At 43.3% G+C, this 17866-nt stretch overlaps 1 protein-coding gene across 1 annotated transcript in view; it reads left to right on the plus strand.

Annotated features, from left to right (window-relative positions):
- The window catches only part of fank1 (fibronectin type III and ankyrin repeat domains 1), a 59021-nt gene that overhangs the window by 14218 nt on the left and 26937 nt on the right, over nucleotides 1-17866 (plus strand). The window contains exons 2-4 of the mRNA XM_078222904.1: nucleotides 4475-4599; nucleotides 7995-8073; nucleotides 14572-14646. Of these exons, the coding sequence (XP_078079030.1) occupies nucleotides 4475-4599; nucleotides 7995-8073; nucleotides 14572-14646 (279 nt within the window). The remainder of the gene's footprint in view (nucleotides 1-4474; nucleotides 4600-7994; nucleotides 8074-14571; nucleotides 14647-17866) is intronic.

The following is a 17866-nucleotide window of genomic DNA, read 5'->3' on the forward strand; positions in this document are numbered from 1 at the left end:
ACAAGGTGCCGCATAGGAGACTGTTAAATAAGTTAAGTGCCCATGGTGTTAAAGGTAAGATCCTGGTATGGATAGAGGATTGGCTGACTAGCAGAAGGCAGAGAGTGGATATAAAGGGGGCTTTTTTAGGATGGCCACAACTTTTCACAATATACATAAACGGTTTGGAGGAAGGAACTGAAGGCACTGTTGCTAAGTTTGCAGATGATACAAAGATATGTAGAGGGACAGGTAGTATTGAGGAAGCAAGGGGGCTACAGAAGGACTTGAATAGGTTAGGAGAGTGGACAAAGAAGTGGCAGATGGAATACAATGTGGAAAAGTGTGAGGTTATGCACTTTGGAAGGAGGAATGGAGGCATAGACTATTTTCTAAATGGGAAAATATTTAGGAAATCAGAAACACAAAGGGACTTGGGAGTCATTGTTCAAGATTCTCTTAAAGTTAACTTGCAGGTTCAGTCGGCAATTAGGATGTACTTCTGAGACTGTATAAGGCTCTGGTCAGACCCCATTTGGAGTATTGTGAGCAGTTTTGGACCCCATATCTAAGGAAGGATGTGCTGGCCTTGGAAAGGGTCCAGAGGAGGTTCACAAGAATGATCCCTGGAATGAAGAGCTTGTCGTATGAGGAATAGTTGAGGACTCTGGGCCTGTATTCATTGGAGCTTAGAAGGATGATGGGAGATCTTATTGAAACTTACAGGAGACTGCGAGGCCTGGATAGAGTGGACCTGGAGAGGATGTTTCCACTAGTAGGGAAAACTAGAACCAGAGGGCACAACCTCAGGCTAAAGGGACGATCCTTTAAAACAGAGATGAGGAAGAATTTATTCAGCCAGAGTGTGGTGAATCTGTGGAACTCTTTGCTGCAGAAGGCTGTGGAGGCCAGGTCATTGAGTGTCTTTAAGACAGAGATAGATAGGTTCTTGATTAATAAGGGGATCAGGGGTTATGGGGAAAAGGCAGGAGAATGGGGGTGAGAAAAATATCAGCCATGATTGAATGGCGGAGCAGACTCGATGGGTCGAGTGGCCTAATTCTATTCCTATGTTTTATGGTCTTATGGAGCCAGTGGCACAGAAATTCAGAGTAGCCGTTACTTTCAGAAGCACTGGGAATGAATGCCTTCCCAGTTCCCGTGGTGACAATCCCTGGAGAATGTGGCAAATGTGAGTAACCAGTACCCTGGACATGCGGAGCCTTCGGCAATACTGGATTTCGCTCATCTGAATGTAACTTCTGTTCCACCTAGGTTTTGGGAACCACCTCTGTCAGCCTCACCCCCTGTATCTAGAGGAAGCCCTTGGTCTTGAGGGTTTTGCTCCTCCCTTTAGTGAGCCACGTGACTCTGTCGCAATCTTCTTCTTCCTCTCTCCTGTCTGTAAGCAATTACACAGGCAGTTATGATTCTAGCCTATCTGTCTTATGTAGAGAGATTGGGGAAACAGGTCCTGAATTTCCTTGAGTTCTGAAGAGTAAGAGGTGGTCTCATTGAAATCTACAAAATACTTAAAGGAATAGACAGGGTAGATGCAGGTGAGATGTTTCCCTTGGTTGTGGTACAGCGGTACAATTTTAAAACAAGGGAGTTGCCACTGAGGACTGAGAGGAGGAGAAATTTTGTTACACAAAGGGTTCTGGAGGTTTTGGAATTCTCTGCTCCAGAGGGCTGTGGAAGCATTGAGTTTATTTATTACTGTCACAAATAGGCTTATATTAACATTTCAATGAAGTTACTGTTAAAATCCCCTAGTTGTCACACTCCAGCGCTAGTTCGAGCATGCTGAGGGAGAAATTAGCATGGCCAATACACCTAACCAGCACGTCTTTCAGAGGAAACCGGAGCACCCAGAGGAAACCCAAGCAGACATGGGGAGGACGTGCAGAGATTGATAGATTTCTGACTGACGATAACATAAAGGGTTCTGGGAATATTAGGTGTAAAAGGCATTGAAGCGTCTGATCAACCATGATCGTATTGAATGGCAGAACAGACTTGACGGGCTGAATGGTCTACTCCTGTTCCTATGAACATCTTGAAGTGGATGTGCCTATGCCCCATGTACACCTTACCCCTCCCCATCTTCAGCCTATTTACACAGTTAAACATGTACCCACCCTGCAGTCTGGGATACCCCACAATGTCTTTTCCCCATTTGTAGGCTGCAGGCGCCTCCCTGACTGAGTGTGCTGGCTGCGGCCCATTGTGATTGCAGAAACCTCAGGAAGAAGAGGTGGGTGATGTTACAACCAAGCCCTGTTCACAACAGGCTGGGCAAGACTGACACTGGCCTGACATACTCTTGCCCATTCGAAATTCTGCTACCCCTATCCCAAATGAATGCAAATTGTCACCGTTCACGTCCTTTGGCTACAACAAGCCTTGTTTAAATGCTGCAAATGTAGATGAATGCTCTGGAATTTCACATACATACTTCCACAGGAACAGGGTGAGTTTTGCAAAATTTTATTTTTGGAGATCAAATATATTTGGAATACATTGTCCATGGAAGGAAAAACATTGATAACTCATAGAATTTGTACAATGCAGAAGGAGGCCATTCGGCCCATCGAGTCTACACCAAAAACAATCCCACCAGGCACTATCCCCATAACCCCATGTATCTACCCTGCTAATCTCTCTAACCTAAGGTGCAATTTAGCATGGCCAATGCACCTAACCCACACATCTTTGGATTGTGGGAGGAAACAGGAGCACCCGGAGGAAACCCACACAGACACGGGGAGAATGTGCAAACTCCACACAGACAGTGACCCAAGCTGGGAATTGAACCCAGGTCCCTGGCGCTGTGAGACAGCAGTGCTAACCACTGTGCCACCGTGCTGCCCACACAGTTTTTGCCATGATTGTATCAGACAACAAGATTTGCAACCTAAATTGTATTGTCTGTTGCCTCATGTTTGCAAGATATTCAGACATCGTTTGTGTGGAATTAATTTAGGCCAAAACATTACATGCATTGCCTTCATGTCAATATCATGTTTCTACATTTCCCGAAAAATGACTTTTTCATTATGTTTCTTGAAAAGGTGTCATGAAAGGGAAACATAATCAATTTCAAGTGATATCACACTATGAATACAATATAACTAACTTGACAGTAAAACACATGTCCTTTTTTCATTTGTTCTGACTCGGTTGAGTAACTTAATATTTGAAGTATGTATGATATTAATAAAAAATGAATACAAATTTTTAGACATAATATCTTCCTGTTCCATTTTGCTGAATTAACTAACTGTGAAGCTTCACAATTATGCTGTGGGTTTGCTATTTGAGCATTTAAATTTAGTAAAACAGTAAAACAATGTCAAATTGTTGCTGTAATAACAACATTGTGCATGTTACCACTGCAGCTATACTGACAGCTGCTTTACAGATCAGCTTGCTGCCTCAGGAGAGACATTTCTGCGTATGTGCCGCATTAAAACGCCTAGTCCAACCTATCTTCACTAAGAATAATTTAGAACATCTTACACTTCCAGCCGCTTAGATATTTGAAATATTTATTGCAAACACAAGCAATTGCTAATAATTGGACAGAATAATTATTAATCATTGTTTGTTCCAAATCATAATTCTCTGACCTCTTGAGTGCAATTCTAATCTATTGAGACTCCAGCAGAAGTCCTTGCGAGCATCTTTGTCCATCTTTTTCACTGTTATTTTGACACAAATTTAGCTTTCCTTGCCTGCTGGAACTCACCACTAGGTGGCAGGAGTACACTGGCTTCAAACTGGCAGGCAGGAAGCTGACATTAATTTAGCACAGCAACATAACTTACCTTCATTCTGTATGAAATTAAATCCTATCAGTGTAAAAAAGAAGCAATTTCTCTCTCTGATGAGCTTGATAATGTGTTTCCTTTTCACCAATAACCTGCTCCTTTTTTTAGCCCATTAACCACTGGAGAGGAATGTTCTGACACCTCTAAATTTATGAAATCAAGTACGCTCTGCACAGTACCCCATCACCAGGCTTATTTATGAGTAGATGAGACCGTAATTCTTCATGCTGAACTACATAATATGAACCGTTATGTCTGAGCACCAGCACCTTTGTTACAGGATTGTGCGGTTTCCCGTCCTGGGGAGGGGAATGACAACTGAGTATTTACCAAATTAACAAGCAGTTGGAGAGTCCCAGGTTGAAGGGTATACACGCTGATATTAATACAGCGCCCGTGGTTCTTTCACTCCAATAGTCTCAGTAATCCAGTCAGGCTGTTCACAAGTAATGTAATTAGAAAGACGATTATGTTAATATCTCAGTGGAAAAGGGTATTAAAATGATCACAATTCATGTTTTTATAAAGATGGCACTCAATCTTTGACAATACTGTTCCTTAACAATTTGATAAACAGGTATTTAAAATGCATTTCACACCCTTAACCTGATTTACTAAGGTTGGTGCTATTTGTTTGGTCCTTTATGTCTTTATCTTCCCAGAGGATATGCCAAGCAGCATGTTGTGACCGGCCTTGATGCTTCCACACTATATAGATTCCGACTAAAAGTCATTAGTCCTACAGGATGCTATGCCTACAGTCCAATTGTGACTGTTTCCACTACACGTGAGTCTCACCGAACACTGTTCCTTTCTTTCCCTATAGCATAATTTTTACAACACTGTTCCAGTTTTATGTAGAGTTGGTTCATTCAGTGGTTGATGTACTGGTTAAGAATGTTCCAGGCTTTTCAACTTTTTCTGTTATAACTCGCGATGCCTTGCATTGCTTTCATGGCACTCAATTATTGTGTACGCAGTTCAGTTTAAGATCTAAAGGAATATTGATTGAGTTGTCAACTTGATCTCACGCATCAGATACAAGAGAAAGCAGAATACAATCTCTTACTCAGGGGCTGAAAGAATTGGACTTGTGATGCGCTGAATTAGCATCAGCACATTACTATCGCGTCCAATTAGTTGGTTGAGGTGATGTCTTAGTTGTCTGAAACAGTTCGATGTAGACCAGTCCTGGTGGTATTTTGACTCCTCTCAAAGGCTTATATGATCCAACGTTGGATTTCCATTTGTTTACTGTCAACTGGACATTTATTCCTGAAAACGTGTTGAAATTCTTTGCTGCTTTGTACAGTGCACCCACGCTTAGTACAAACTGACTTGAGACCACCCAAACTATAGTCTTACAAATATATCATTTCATGATTCATCTGTTTCAGGAGTTTAAGTTTGGGGATTGACATTTTTAAATGTTGAGATAAATGACAATACCTGGTTTGAGAAGCTAGTAACCATCCGAAAGCAATTGCAAATCAAAGGGTAGCCTATGTTTATTTTATAAGGTCATAATAGGAGGTATTTAAAACGAAACAATGGGTTACCCCACTGAGCTTCTTGGTGGAGACAGAATGTTTACAGCTGTCTCAATAAGGTGTTTAAATTATTCGTATGGTTCCTTACCAAAACAATGAATTGAAGTCTGGGACCAGAGCAGTTTTGAGAAGGCGGAGAGAGAGCCTGATAGGAGCTGTAAAGCAGCTGGAACTAGAAGCAGAGGGCTATCAGAAACCAGAGATGTTTCTGATTTGGAATTACTAGGCACAAATATTGGAGTTGGGGAATACTCAAATGTGAGGTGCTGAAAGAAAGTTGGAGCATTTGCCTAGCTAGAAGCTAGTAGAAGGACTGCAAGAAATCCCATACCTCAAAGAGTAGCGGGAACATTGAGGATAATGCAATTGAATTCCTGAGAGCTGTGGCACACAATGGAGAAGTGCAGAAAACCGCAAGGACACATGAAGTTTAGAGACACTCTTGGATGGAAATAAAAGTAGAACGTGGAGCGTTCGATTGAGATTTGGTGTTTTAAAGTATGTGTTTATGAAATAAAGGGTTAAGTTAATAGTACTTGTTTAGTTTAGCTCTTATACCATAAAGGATTTTGGTTTAAACATGAAACTTTGATCATAATTCTTTCAGTTAATAGCTGGGAGTTCACATTCCTTTTTTAAAAATTGCTGTTCTGTCCAAGATTATAACAAATAGGACCCATGTCAACATTAGAAAAAGGTTAATTTCTCTCATTAGTGAGCTGACATCAAATATAGTAACAAAACAACAGCCTAAAGTGTAAATATGGTGTAATCAACAGTGCCACATAGTCTCATGAATACATAAACATATATCTCAGAAAACTCTTGTATCAAAGATAAGATTACAAGAACATTTTGCTTTCAGTTTTAGCAGCAAGCATTCTTTGTCGAGGGTATGCAGCATCAGAGAGGTGGAGAAGGGGGCCAGGGGCACTGAAGAATTAAACTGTTGTTGATGATCCAAACCAACCAAAATGCCCTCTTGGATAAACAATGTGATAACAGTCTCACAACGAGACAAGAGTGTGGGGAGACATAATTGTATACTTCTGTTTTCAGCTCTTTGCCAACTTTGAGTTTGTTTTTCTTCCTTTCTTTATCAAAGTGGCATCAAAGTCAATGTTCCTGGCTCCCTTTCACTTCTTTGGTCCTATGCACCCTTATCAAAGATTGCTCATCCCTCAGACTGAAAGCAAAATATTTTCATCTCATCTTTGATCCAAGACTTCTCTGAGACATATATGTTTTTGATTCCTTGTGATTACATGACACTGTTGATTATCACACCATCTTTATTCACTCTGGTTGTTGTTTTGAATCTTTCTCAGACCGATGAGAGGGATTAATCTCTTTTTAATATCTACACAGTTCCTGCGGGAGACCAGTTGGACAGTTTCAAACAATTTTCTACTGAGCGTGGGTTGCGCTGTACACAATGGCAGAGAATTTGTCATCATTTGCTGTATCCCTACTGAGGTAGGAAAGCTATTTAGAAATTTAGACTTTTAAAAATTTGTTTGGATGTTGATGGCGAGGTTTGGATGTTGATGGCGAGACATGTATTTGCTGACACATCCAGCAGAATTTTTCTCAACCTGACTCGCAAGTAATGTGTTGGTCAGAAAGTTGTATGGAACGTACAATCTGAATTACTCTATCTGCAGTTGAGGTCTCCATGAGTAGGGATGGAGATTGGGTGGGAGGGTAGGTAACAGTTGGGTGGGGCTGTTGATCCTGAGAATGTTAATTGAAGGGGACAAGGGGTGGAGGTGTCAATTGGGTAAGCTCTTGATGTGGTGGGGGGGGGGGGGGGGGTGGAGAGGTCTTTTGGCACGATGGGAGACTTGGGGTGATGGTCGTTGGAATGGTGTCCAATCATGGACATTTCTTAAGCAGAGACCTGGACCCAAGAGGTAAATGTGAGGGTGCTAATCTGGTGAATCCACCAAGCCATCACCTTGAGGAAGCTGCTGGGTTACCTGATGCTTGCGATACCCGGCCAAAAACAGGCAGATCAAAAACCTGCAGCCTCGTTGTCATATTTAAAATTCCAACCCATCTCCTAGGTTTGAGGTGGTCTCCTCTCCAACTTCCAGTCTCAGTTAAAGTTGGAAATAAGTGGGTTGGAGGCAGATTTGGGTCAGGAAACAGATTACTGTGACTTTATCCATGCCCCCCCTATCCCACCCCAACCAGCCCAAAACCCACTCTTTTTTAGATTAAAGTTCAACCCTTCATTACTGTTATTTAAGTAGTTTAAACAATGTCTTCCTTTGAATAGCTTTTGACGTCTTTTGGAAGTTAAGATGGGAGCATGTGAATATTTTCAGGAATTCTCCAATTGGTAATGATTGATAAGCATTGACTTGAGGCTGATTTTGGGTCAGTGTAGAAGGAGCTTTATCATTCACCTAACCCATTTTACTTCCGGCCTACGAGTTCCTGTGCTACAATTGGGATTGACAATGTCAACTTTATGTTTGGAATCCTAATTTTACCCCTCCCAGGTCCCTCCTTCCATCTTGGTTACTCAATACAGTAATAAATATTCAACCTTGTTTTATTCTTCTTTTTCATGGGGTTGGCATATAGCTTTTAACCCTTACTTTTTGTTACCTTTTACGATTTGGAGAACCAATGAATGGGAAGCATCTGCACCATGCTATAATGAAGAATGATGTTGAGGAAGTATGCCGCATACTGCAGTCAGGGTAGGTGACATTGCTTACATTTGCTCACTGATTTCTATTATACCAGGTCAAGGTATTGATTCTCCTTTCCCAATACAGGCTTCGTATTTGCAGTTGACAAATTTCAATCGTTTTACTCTGAACTTGATATTCTGTTTCCAAATCATTGTATTGTTGCATTGATATGCAATCGGCTATATTTTAATTAACATGCAGAAATTGTTCCCAGATATACTCGTAAATTACTGAGGAGAATCTTCAATATTCAGCATACAAGTGCAATTCAGATTGTTTAATTTCTACATTTTACACTCGCACTGACTGATACCTGTATCGTGGTCAGTGCAAGTGTGAAATATATAAAATGTAACATACAAAAGGGGCTGGTATACCCCCAATATAGAACATAGAAAAGCTACAGCACAAACAGGCCCTTCGGCCCACAAGTTGCACCGAACATGTCCCTACCTACTAGGCTTACCTATAACCCTCTATCTTACTAACTTCCATGAGCTTATCCAAAAGTCTCTTAAATGACCCTATCGAATCCGCCTCCACCACCACTACCGGCAGCCGATTCCACACACCCACCACCCTCTGAGTGAAAAACTTACCCCAAACATCTCCTCTGTACCTACTCCCCAGCACCCTAAACCTGTGACCTCTTGTGGCAACCATTTCAGCCCTGGGTAAAAGCCTCTGAGAATCCACTCTATCAATACCTCGCAACATCTTATACACCTCTATCAGGTCACCTCTCATCCTTCGCTTCTCCAAGGAGAAAAGAACTAGTTTTCTCAACCTATCCTCATACGGCATGCCACCTAATCCAGGCAACATCTTTGTAAATCTCCTCTGCACCCTTTCTATGGTTTCCACATCCTTTCTGTAATGAGGCGACCAGAACTGGGCACAGTACTCCAGGTGGGGTCTGACCAGGGTCCTATACAGCTGCAGCATTATCTCCCAATTTCTAAACTCAATTCCTCTATTGATGAAGGCCAATATTCCATACACCTTCTTAACCACAGCCTCTACCTGCGATGCTGCTTTGAGCGTCCTATGAACCCGGACCTCAAGATCCTTCTTATCTTCCACACTGCCAAGCGTCTTACCCTTAATATTATATTCTTTCATCCTATTTGACCTGCCAAAATGAACCACCACACATTTGTCTGGGTTGAAGTCCAGTACTCCAGTACTCCTACTATTCCCTGAGACAGGAGTCAATTTATTTTTTAACATCAGCACTTGCAATTGTTGCTTCCCAGCCTTTTGGCTGAGCTCTTGTTGCGTTGTGAAATTGAACTGTTATTTTTTAAGTATATTTTTATTGAAGATTTTTTTCATTTGCTACAAGTAACCCAGCAAACTCTCAAAGGTTGGTTCAGTAGTATCATTTTCAAACAAGTATAAGAAGGAAGAGTGGGAAAAATAAATTACCGACACAGTTGGTTTGGATTATTCATTGTATCCAAGGCCTCCCACCAAGTAATAAAAGGATATATCAAAGGAAAGGGCGGAGGGATATCAGGATAACAGGATATAGCCACAATTGGCTCAGTGGTACACAACCAAGCTCACAAGATAATGGCTACAGAGCCAATGAACTTATGGAAAACATGACGTGGTAAACTAGACAATGCTGAGCCCAGAACTTTAAAAGAATGGTCCCGAACTTTATGGAATGTATCCAATTCAGCTCAAAGCAAACAAGTCAAAATTTCTATTGTATACATTCCAGAATGATCTTATGCCAATTCTGAATTGAAGGGAGCTTATCACTAATCCATGAGCAAAGGATATTCTTCCATGTTGCCAATGTTAGGATATTGAACAGCCATTTCCGATTTGCATCACTGAGCATTTTGCCTGGGAGACCCAGTGTCAGATGCAAGTGATTGAATTCTAAGGCTGCATCAAAGAGCCTCTCAAGCTCTTTGAGAATATTAAACCAATAGATCTTAATCTTGACACGCCACCAGAAACAATACAGGTAATCTCCCACATCAACCTTGTACCTCTGGCACAACGAGGATATGGTGGGTTTAAACATGTGCCACAAGCTTGGAGTAATATGTAGATAGTGCAGTATCTTAAGCTGAATTTCTTTTGTTCTCATACAAACTGAAATTTTATTAGCATATTCCCAAATATTTCTCCATGTCTCCTTGTCAATATTTACTGTGAGGTATCTCTCCCACAACCGCAGATTGTCCAATGTATTATCACCAATTCAGAGCATAGAGTGCTAACAAAGTGTCTGAGGTCTACAAAGTGTCGGAGGTCTACAAATAGCAGGAATTTTTCCACCGGGGAAATCTTAGCATCAAAAGAAGAGTTGTCTTTTTAAGGACAAAATCCCTAAGTTGCTAATATCTAATAAAAGAGTGCGTTGGGATATCAAACTGGTGACACAGCTGCTCAAAAAATAATAGGGTAGTGCCATAAAGTACGTCTCCTAGTCTGCAGAGACCTCTATTCCCCCCATATATTAACACCATAGTTCATAAAACCTGGTAGGAAATCCGGATTACCATGAATTGGAGAAAGAGCGGAAGTTAGATTTCCCTTCCAATTCACGGACCATCCTCCAAGCCCTTACGGTGCTAACAACAATAGGATTATCACACGTATCTAATACCACCCTAAGAAATAAAAGCGACTTCAAGGACTGATCAACTTCAACATCAAGCCATATGGAGGAGGCGTCTCCCTTAACGCATTCACATATAAATCTAAGGTGGGAATATAACTGGCACATCTTAATATTTGGTATCCCTAGCCCTCCCTTAGAACCAGGAAACTGTAACTTAGCTAATTTTATACAAGGCTTATTCACCTGGCTGCAAACAGCACCATAAAGTTAATTAATAATATATAAATCAGACTATTCATCAGCAAAGATTTAAGAGGACTAAGATAACTTCAGCCCAATTAGCCCTGCAATGACCTCTTCACTGAAACCTGGCAAAGTTGTTAAGATGGTTCTACAGACCAGCCAGCAACAGCCTGACCTAACTGTACTCAGATTCATACCTATTAGTCAACACCCTGGACCCCTGAATATGTCCTGTCCCTAGAGCAGAATTGAACAATCAGAAGCTGACAGCACAGAGTGCTTGCAGGAATTATATTGAGCTGTCCTTCCATGCGAAAAGCAACTAGAGCAAAACTATAAAATAGAAAATATGGCAATAAACATCTTTTTAACCTTGTTGATGTCACATCTGTTCTCTTTATAAAGCTGCAGTGTGGAACAATGCAGAATCACAAAACTGAAGCACTGCCCTACTCTGTCCCATTCATGAAATAAGAATGTTAAAAACATTGGGTCCGATTTTACCATTTTCATTCTAAGTGCCGAATCTGGGCGTAGTACAGATCCGACTTAAAAATCCGCTTTCAGGCGCCCCCATACGCTCTCAGCCATCTCCAGTCCCATTCGCGCTGTGGGCGGGGCTTAGCGCTGCTGGAACGATCGGAGCTCTGAACTGCGCATGTGCAGTTCGAAAAAAATTTGAAAAAGCGCGCCCGTGTCAGATCGCTCCCGGGCCGCAGAAAGCGGAGAAAGCGGCCTGGGAGCGACAAGTGGGAGCGAGGGTGTATCTCGGGGGGGAGGGGGGGGGCAGATGGATCTCTGGTGGGGGGGGGGCAGATGGATCTCTGGTGGGGGGGTAGATGGATCTCTGGTGAGGGGGCAGAGGGTCTGCTGCCACTCTGCGGGTGATCGGTGGGGGAGGAGGGGGGGGCAGGGGTGGCGATCAGTCTGGGTAGTGGGGGGGTCCCCCTTATCCAACCCCCCCACTACCCAGACAGATCGCCTGCCCCCCTCCCCCCCCCCACCGATCACCCGCAGAGTGGCAGCGGACCCCCCTGCCCCCCCACCAGAGATCCATCTGCCCCCCCACCAGAGATCCATCTGCCCCCCCACCAGAGATCCATCTGCCCCCCCACCAGAGATCCATCTGCCCCCCCTCCTCCGAGATACATCTTACCCGCCTCCCTCCTCCCCCCCCCCCCTCCAAGACAACGATCTGGCCTCACTCCTCCCCCCCCCGCCAGATGACGATCTGGCTCACCCCCCCACCCCCCAGACGACGATCTGGCCTCACTCACCACCCTCCCCCCCCCGCACGACGATCTGGCTCACTCCCTCCTGCCCCCCCTCCCCCCCCCCCCCCCCCCCCAGGCGACTAGCTGGCCTCACTCCCCACCTCCCCATACAATGATCTGGCTCACTGCCCCCCCCCGCCCCCCCAGAGAATGGTCTGGGCTCACTCCCCCTCCCCTCCAGAGGGTCATCTGACCCGCCTCCTACCCCCCCACCACCACTCAATGATCGGCCCTCCCCCGCCAGAAATACATCTGACCCGCCTCCTCCTCCTCCCCACCCCCCCCCCAACAACCAGACAACGATCTGACCTCACTCCCCTCCTCCCCCCTCCAACCAGAGAATGATCTGACCCGCCTCCCTCCTCCCCCGACCACTGATCTGATTATACGAGTATACGGTTGTGTTAGTGATTATACGGTTGCAAAAGAATTAGTGTCAAGCAGAAGGTGGCAGTATTAGAGTTTATTGTTGAGGGAGAATTCATCCTCGGGCCCGCTGAGGTCAGACTCAGAGAACGATGCTTGATGACATACAGAAAAGCAGGACGTTTGAAGAAAAAAAAGAAGAAAACCTGACCAAGATCTGTAAGGATAATATGTAGGTTATGGGCGACATGGTGGCACAGTGGTTAACACTGCTGCCTCACAGCGCCAGGGACCCGGGTTCGATTCCTGGCTTGGGTCACTGTGTGGAGTTTGCACATTCTCCCCGTGTCTGCGTGGGTTTCCTCCCACAGTCTGAAAGACATGCTGGTTAGGGTGCATTGACCCGAACAGGTGCCGGAGTGTGACGACTTGGGGAATTTCACAGTAACTTCATTGCAGTGTTAATGTAAGCCTTACTTGTGACTAATAAATAAACTTTATTACTTTAGGTTTGACCTTGATACAATTCAACCTTGTGGGTGAAATGAAGAAACATTGGGCGGAATTTTCTGGTTCCTCCCCGTGGAGGAGGAGATTCATCATTAGCCGCCAATGAGACCTTTCGGTCCCACCAATGTCTATCGCGTTTCTTGTGTCTCGCCTGTCCCGTCTGCCGCCTGGGAACACACCACAGGGGGTCGCCTTCTGTGGGTTGGAAAATCCTGCCCATTAATACTGATTTTTCTATATTGGTGCTAAATAGGTTTAGGACGGTCAGTTTTCAGTCTTTTACAAACAAAACAATCTTACCAAATAATGGCCAAGTGTCAGGGTCTGACTGAAAACCGGCGTGTTTCTATCCGGAGGAAGAGGCTGATTTCTTCTCCAAATCTTCTGACACTTTGCACAAAAAGACAGGGGGGCATGTTACACACCATCATGTTGAAGGGACGGGGCCTAAACATGCCGCTAAAGCCGGCTAAACTGAGATTGGGGCACTGTTTTTGAAGGGTGCCCCAATCAGAGGAAAATATAATCTATCCCCCAGCCCACGGTGAAAGCTGGCATCCCCCCCGCAAGCTCCCCATGCCCAGTCAATAATGGCATTCACCCCCCTCCTTCACCCAAACAGTCAATGGCAGCATTCCCCCCTCCACCGCTCCACCCGAACAGTAAATGGTGGCAAACTCCACTAGGGTCCGCCCCGGCACAGATTTTCACTGTCAGGTTGGCACGGCCAGGTGGGCACAACCTGGCAATGCCAAACTGTGCCAAGGGGCAGTGTCAATTGGCATTACCAGGGCACTGCCTGGCCATGTTCCTCTCCCCAGGGGGCTATATACTCATCTTTACGCCCCTGGGAGATCCCCATGACAGGTTCACGTCTGGGTGAAGCTGTTGTAACATCGGCGAACTTTGAAAATACGTTGAGGGGTCAATATATGGCGAGGGAGGTGGTTAATAACATTTAACATCTTAAAGTCAGTTTCACGCCCATTGTGCACCTGATTGTGTCACAGCGAGGGGCGGCGAAGATCAGATATCGCAACCTTGCCGATGAGATTCTCAACTTTAGGGTTTCGCCGGATCTTGAGCCTCCGCCGCCATTCCCGCAGATGGAGACCGCGGGCTCGAGGTTCTCCCGCCCCCATGTTAAATATAAGTCACAGAAATGTATAGTCAAAGAACTCCAATTACATACAAACCAAAACATAACCAGTTATATGACAACTATTTCTGGAGAACTCAAATGATAATGTGAATTCTAAATCATTTGTAAACTCAAGTACTTTATAAAAAGTAATGTTCAGCAAAGCCACTTGTCTCGGTGTTAATCTGCCCCTCTTTGTATTTTTTAATATGGGAGTTTTCTTTATCTTGCACCTCATCTGAAATTTAGATGTGGTTCCGTGGGTGTCAGCTGCCCACTCAACTGCTCATTCTTCATGTGTGGTATTTAAACTTTACAAGAAACTTTCTGCTATTAGTACGAACAGTTCAAAAGAATTTCACGTTGACCTCTTATTACTCTTCCAGAAATGTGAAGGTGGATATTCTTGATGAGTTGGGGTTCCCTCCACTTATGGTAGCTGCTCAGAAAGGATACCAAAGGTACTCATTCATCAATGGACCTTCTCATGATAAAACGCTGGCTTTAATTTCCCATGGTTGCTGGATTTCTATGTTTAAGTGTCAATTTGTACGTTTCCTGAATCCTATGATTGAAATCCTCAGTATTTCCTGCTGCCTCTACCAATGTATCATTAGATTGCCACCGACAGATTCCATACCGAAATTAGTAAAAAGAATTTTAAAAAACTATTTGAAACTTCAAAAAATAAAAAAAATGTTGGTGATATCATTGCTTTTACTGTTAGCTTGAGTTTTATCTTTTCCGATACTAAGCGGGGCGGCACGGTGGCACAGTGGTTAGCACTGCTGCTTCACAGTGCCACAGACCCGAGTTCAATTCCGGCCTCAGGTCACTGTCTGTGTGGAGTCTGCACGTTCTCCTCGTGTCAGCGTGGGTTTCCTCCCCAATCCAAAGATGTGTGGGTTAAGTTGATTGGCCATACTAAATTGACCCTAGTATCAGGGGGATTAGCAGGGTAAATGTGTGGGGTTATGGGAGTGGGGTCTAGGTGAGATTGTGGTCAGTCAGACCTGGTGGGCTGAATGGCCTCCTTCTGCACTGTAGGGATTCTATGAGATCAATGTTTATTTTCCAGCATTTCTATTTTACAACAACCTCATTTCTATTCTATTGGTCTGTTGCACTCAATGTTTGAATCCATGATTTTGGAATTCATTCGATTTGTCTCGATCATATTTATTATTTATTTATTAATGTCACAAGTAGGCTTCCATCAACACTGCAATGAAGTTACTGTGAAAATCCTGGCTGCTCCTTGGTTGGCCCAGTCTAGAAATGCACAGCTGGCACATTTTAAGGATCTGTCTACATTTCAGCCATAGCGTTGTTGTGAGATCCATCGTGAGGATTCCTACATTTAAAAAAAATGTTTTCCTATATTTGCAGAAAAAAAAGTGCAATGTAAAAGAAATAATCCAAAGCATCCTTCAAAGTTCTTGTTTGTTTCTGTGTGGTCCCTATCTCAATCTATCACACCAAGTCAGCCACATGATGGCTTACTGATGGCTTGAGAAAGATTTCAGATGGGGAGCCAACTCAAACATTACTGGAAGGTAAAATTTCTCTTAGGATTGAAACTCTACAGATGAAAATTATATCAACTACCCCCTAGGCTATGCAGCACATGTAGAAAACCAGATGGTGCAAAGTTGATCTGTGGAGAAAGAAAATGTATAGAACATCAACAGATGTGAGCTAGGATGTAAGGGAAGGGAGGTCACCAATATTTTGAGAGCAGTGTTTTAGAGAATTAGTCCTGAGCTAAGTCCCCAACACATTAGTGATTGTGTGCCGCTGAGGGAGAAGGAGGATTCAGAATATCATTCTTTCTATTAGGCGTTTGGAATACCTGATAACACCAACATCTGTTATGGTTCCTTGTTCACAGCATTTAGAAAATGGTTCTTGAAAAATGTTATTAAAATATAATTGTTTAATCATTTAACTTCTATTTGTGGTACAAACTCAGTACCTTATCTAGACATTTTTGATGTAATACCCCATCTGGGACTATCACCAGGGCAACTCGCTTGCAAATTAACCACTTGTGAATTCTGAATCTGGGATACATGTGGGAAAAAACTGTCTCTTTGACAGCCCCACTATTTATTATGAATAAACACACATGAAGAAAGGGACTGGGAGAATTGGAGCCGCACATTTCTGTTGTCTCAGCAGTCACAGGTTAGAGTTTTATGTTACGGTGATACAAGATCTTGCAATTAAACTAAAATCTGATCCACAAAATGCGGAGTGTTTGAGTTGATTTATTTGCTCCGTATGAAACCGCGACAGTTTACAGGTGGGTGATTTCTAGACAGTAACCTGAAAAACCGTGCTCTCTGCACATTTAAAAGAAACACATTTACAGTCACATTTAAGCTTCACACTTCACCAAATTTGCTGCTGTAAAGGCTTTACAGCCACTTGCATAAATGGTGAGCAACTTGTATCTACAATCATTTATGTTTCTTCGAAACATTTCTGTTAGTATTTACAGTGCGTGTAATGAGGAAATCATAAACATCAGCAACATAGTAGTTTATGTTCTGTTTTACTTCATGTGCAATGTGCAAATATTGGCTGACATAACCATTAAATTGTGCTTGTGCATAATTTAATGTTTGTAACCTTCATTTTCCCAGTACAAAGCAACCATGCTCCCCAGGGAAAGGTGATGATGGCTAACATTGAGGTGACTGCTTTGCAGGATTGCTAGGGCACACAGTTTAAAACATAGGTGTGCTGATTTGTGGTGATTGTCCCTTTAAGGGCAACACAGCAGAAGAGGGTCACCTGGCTTGGGGGACCAGTTAGGACTGAGAGTGGTAATCACCCCAGGGGGTGGAGTCTTCTCTTGGGCAGAAGACATGTAGGGACTGGGGCAGCTGGACTATGTATTTTTTCTTGTTAATAAATACTTTCAACCACCTGGAGCGGCACGGTGGCACAGTGGTTAGCACTGCTGCCTCTCAGTGCCAGGGACCCAGGTTCGATTCCTGGCTTGGGTCACTGTCTGTGTGGAGTCTGCATGTTCTCCCTGTGACTGCATGAGTTTTCTCCGGTTTCCTCCCACAGTCTGAAAGATGTGCTGGTTAGGTGCATTGGCCATGCTAAATTCTCCCTCAGTGTATCCGAACAGGTGCTGGTCTATGTGACTAGGGGATTTTCACAGTAACTTCATTGCAGTGTTAATGTAAGCCTACTTGTAACACTAATAAATAAACTTTACCTTTTGTGTTTGTATTGAAGTCTGTGAACTTGCATCATTACAATAGGGGTCTCCTACTTATGACTGAGATAAGGAGAATTTTTTTTCTCTCAAAGGGTCATTAGTGAGTGGAATTCTCTCCAGCAGAGAGCTGTGGAGGCTGGGTTATTGAATATATTCAAGGCTGAGTTAGATTGATTATTGATCTATAAGGGTGTCAAGCAGAAAAATGGAGATGAGGCCACAATCAGAGCAGCCATGATCATTTGCCAGGCGGAACAGGCTTGAGGGGCCAAATGGCCTACTCCTGCTCTTAATTCTTGTCTTCTTGTGAAATCATTACAATGTTTTTCGCGAAATCAATGGAATCCTGTTCAGCCATTACAGTATAAAAAATAAAGGGCAGGTGATGATTCAAGAAAACAGAAATGATAAATGAAATAGGATGGAATAACAGAACAGAGTAG

This window comes from Mustelus asterias, chromosome 11, assembly GCF_964213995.1.
Source record: "Mustelus asterias chromosome 11, sMusAst1.hap1.1, whole genome shotgun sequence".
In the NCBI taxonomy this organism is placed as follows: Eukaryota; Metazoa; Chordata; class Chondrichthyes; order Carcharhiniformes; family Triakidae; genus Mustelus; species Mustelus asterias.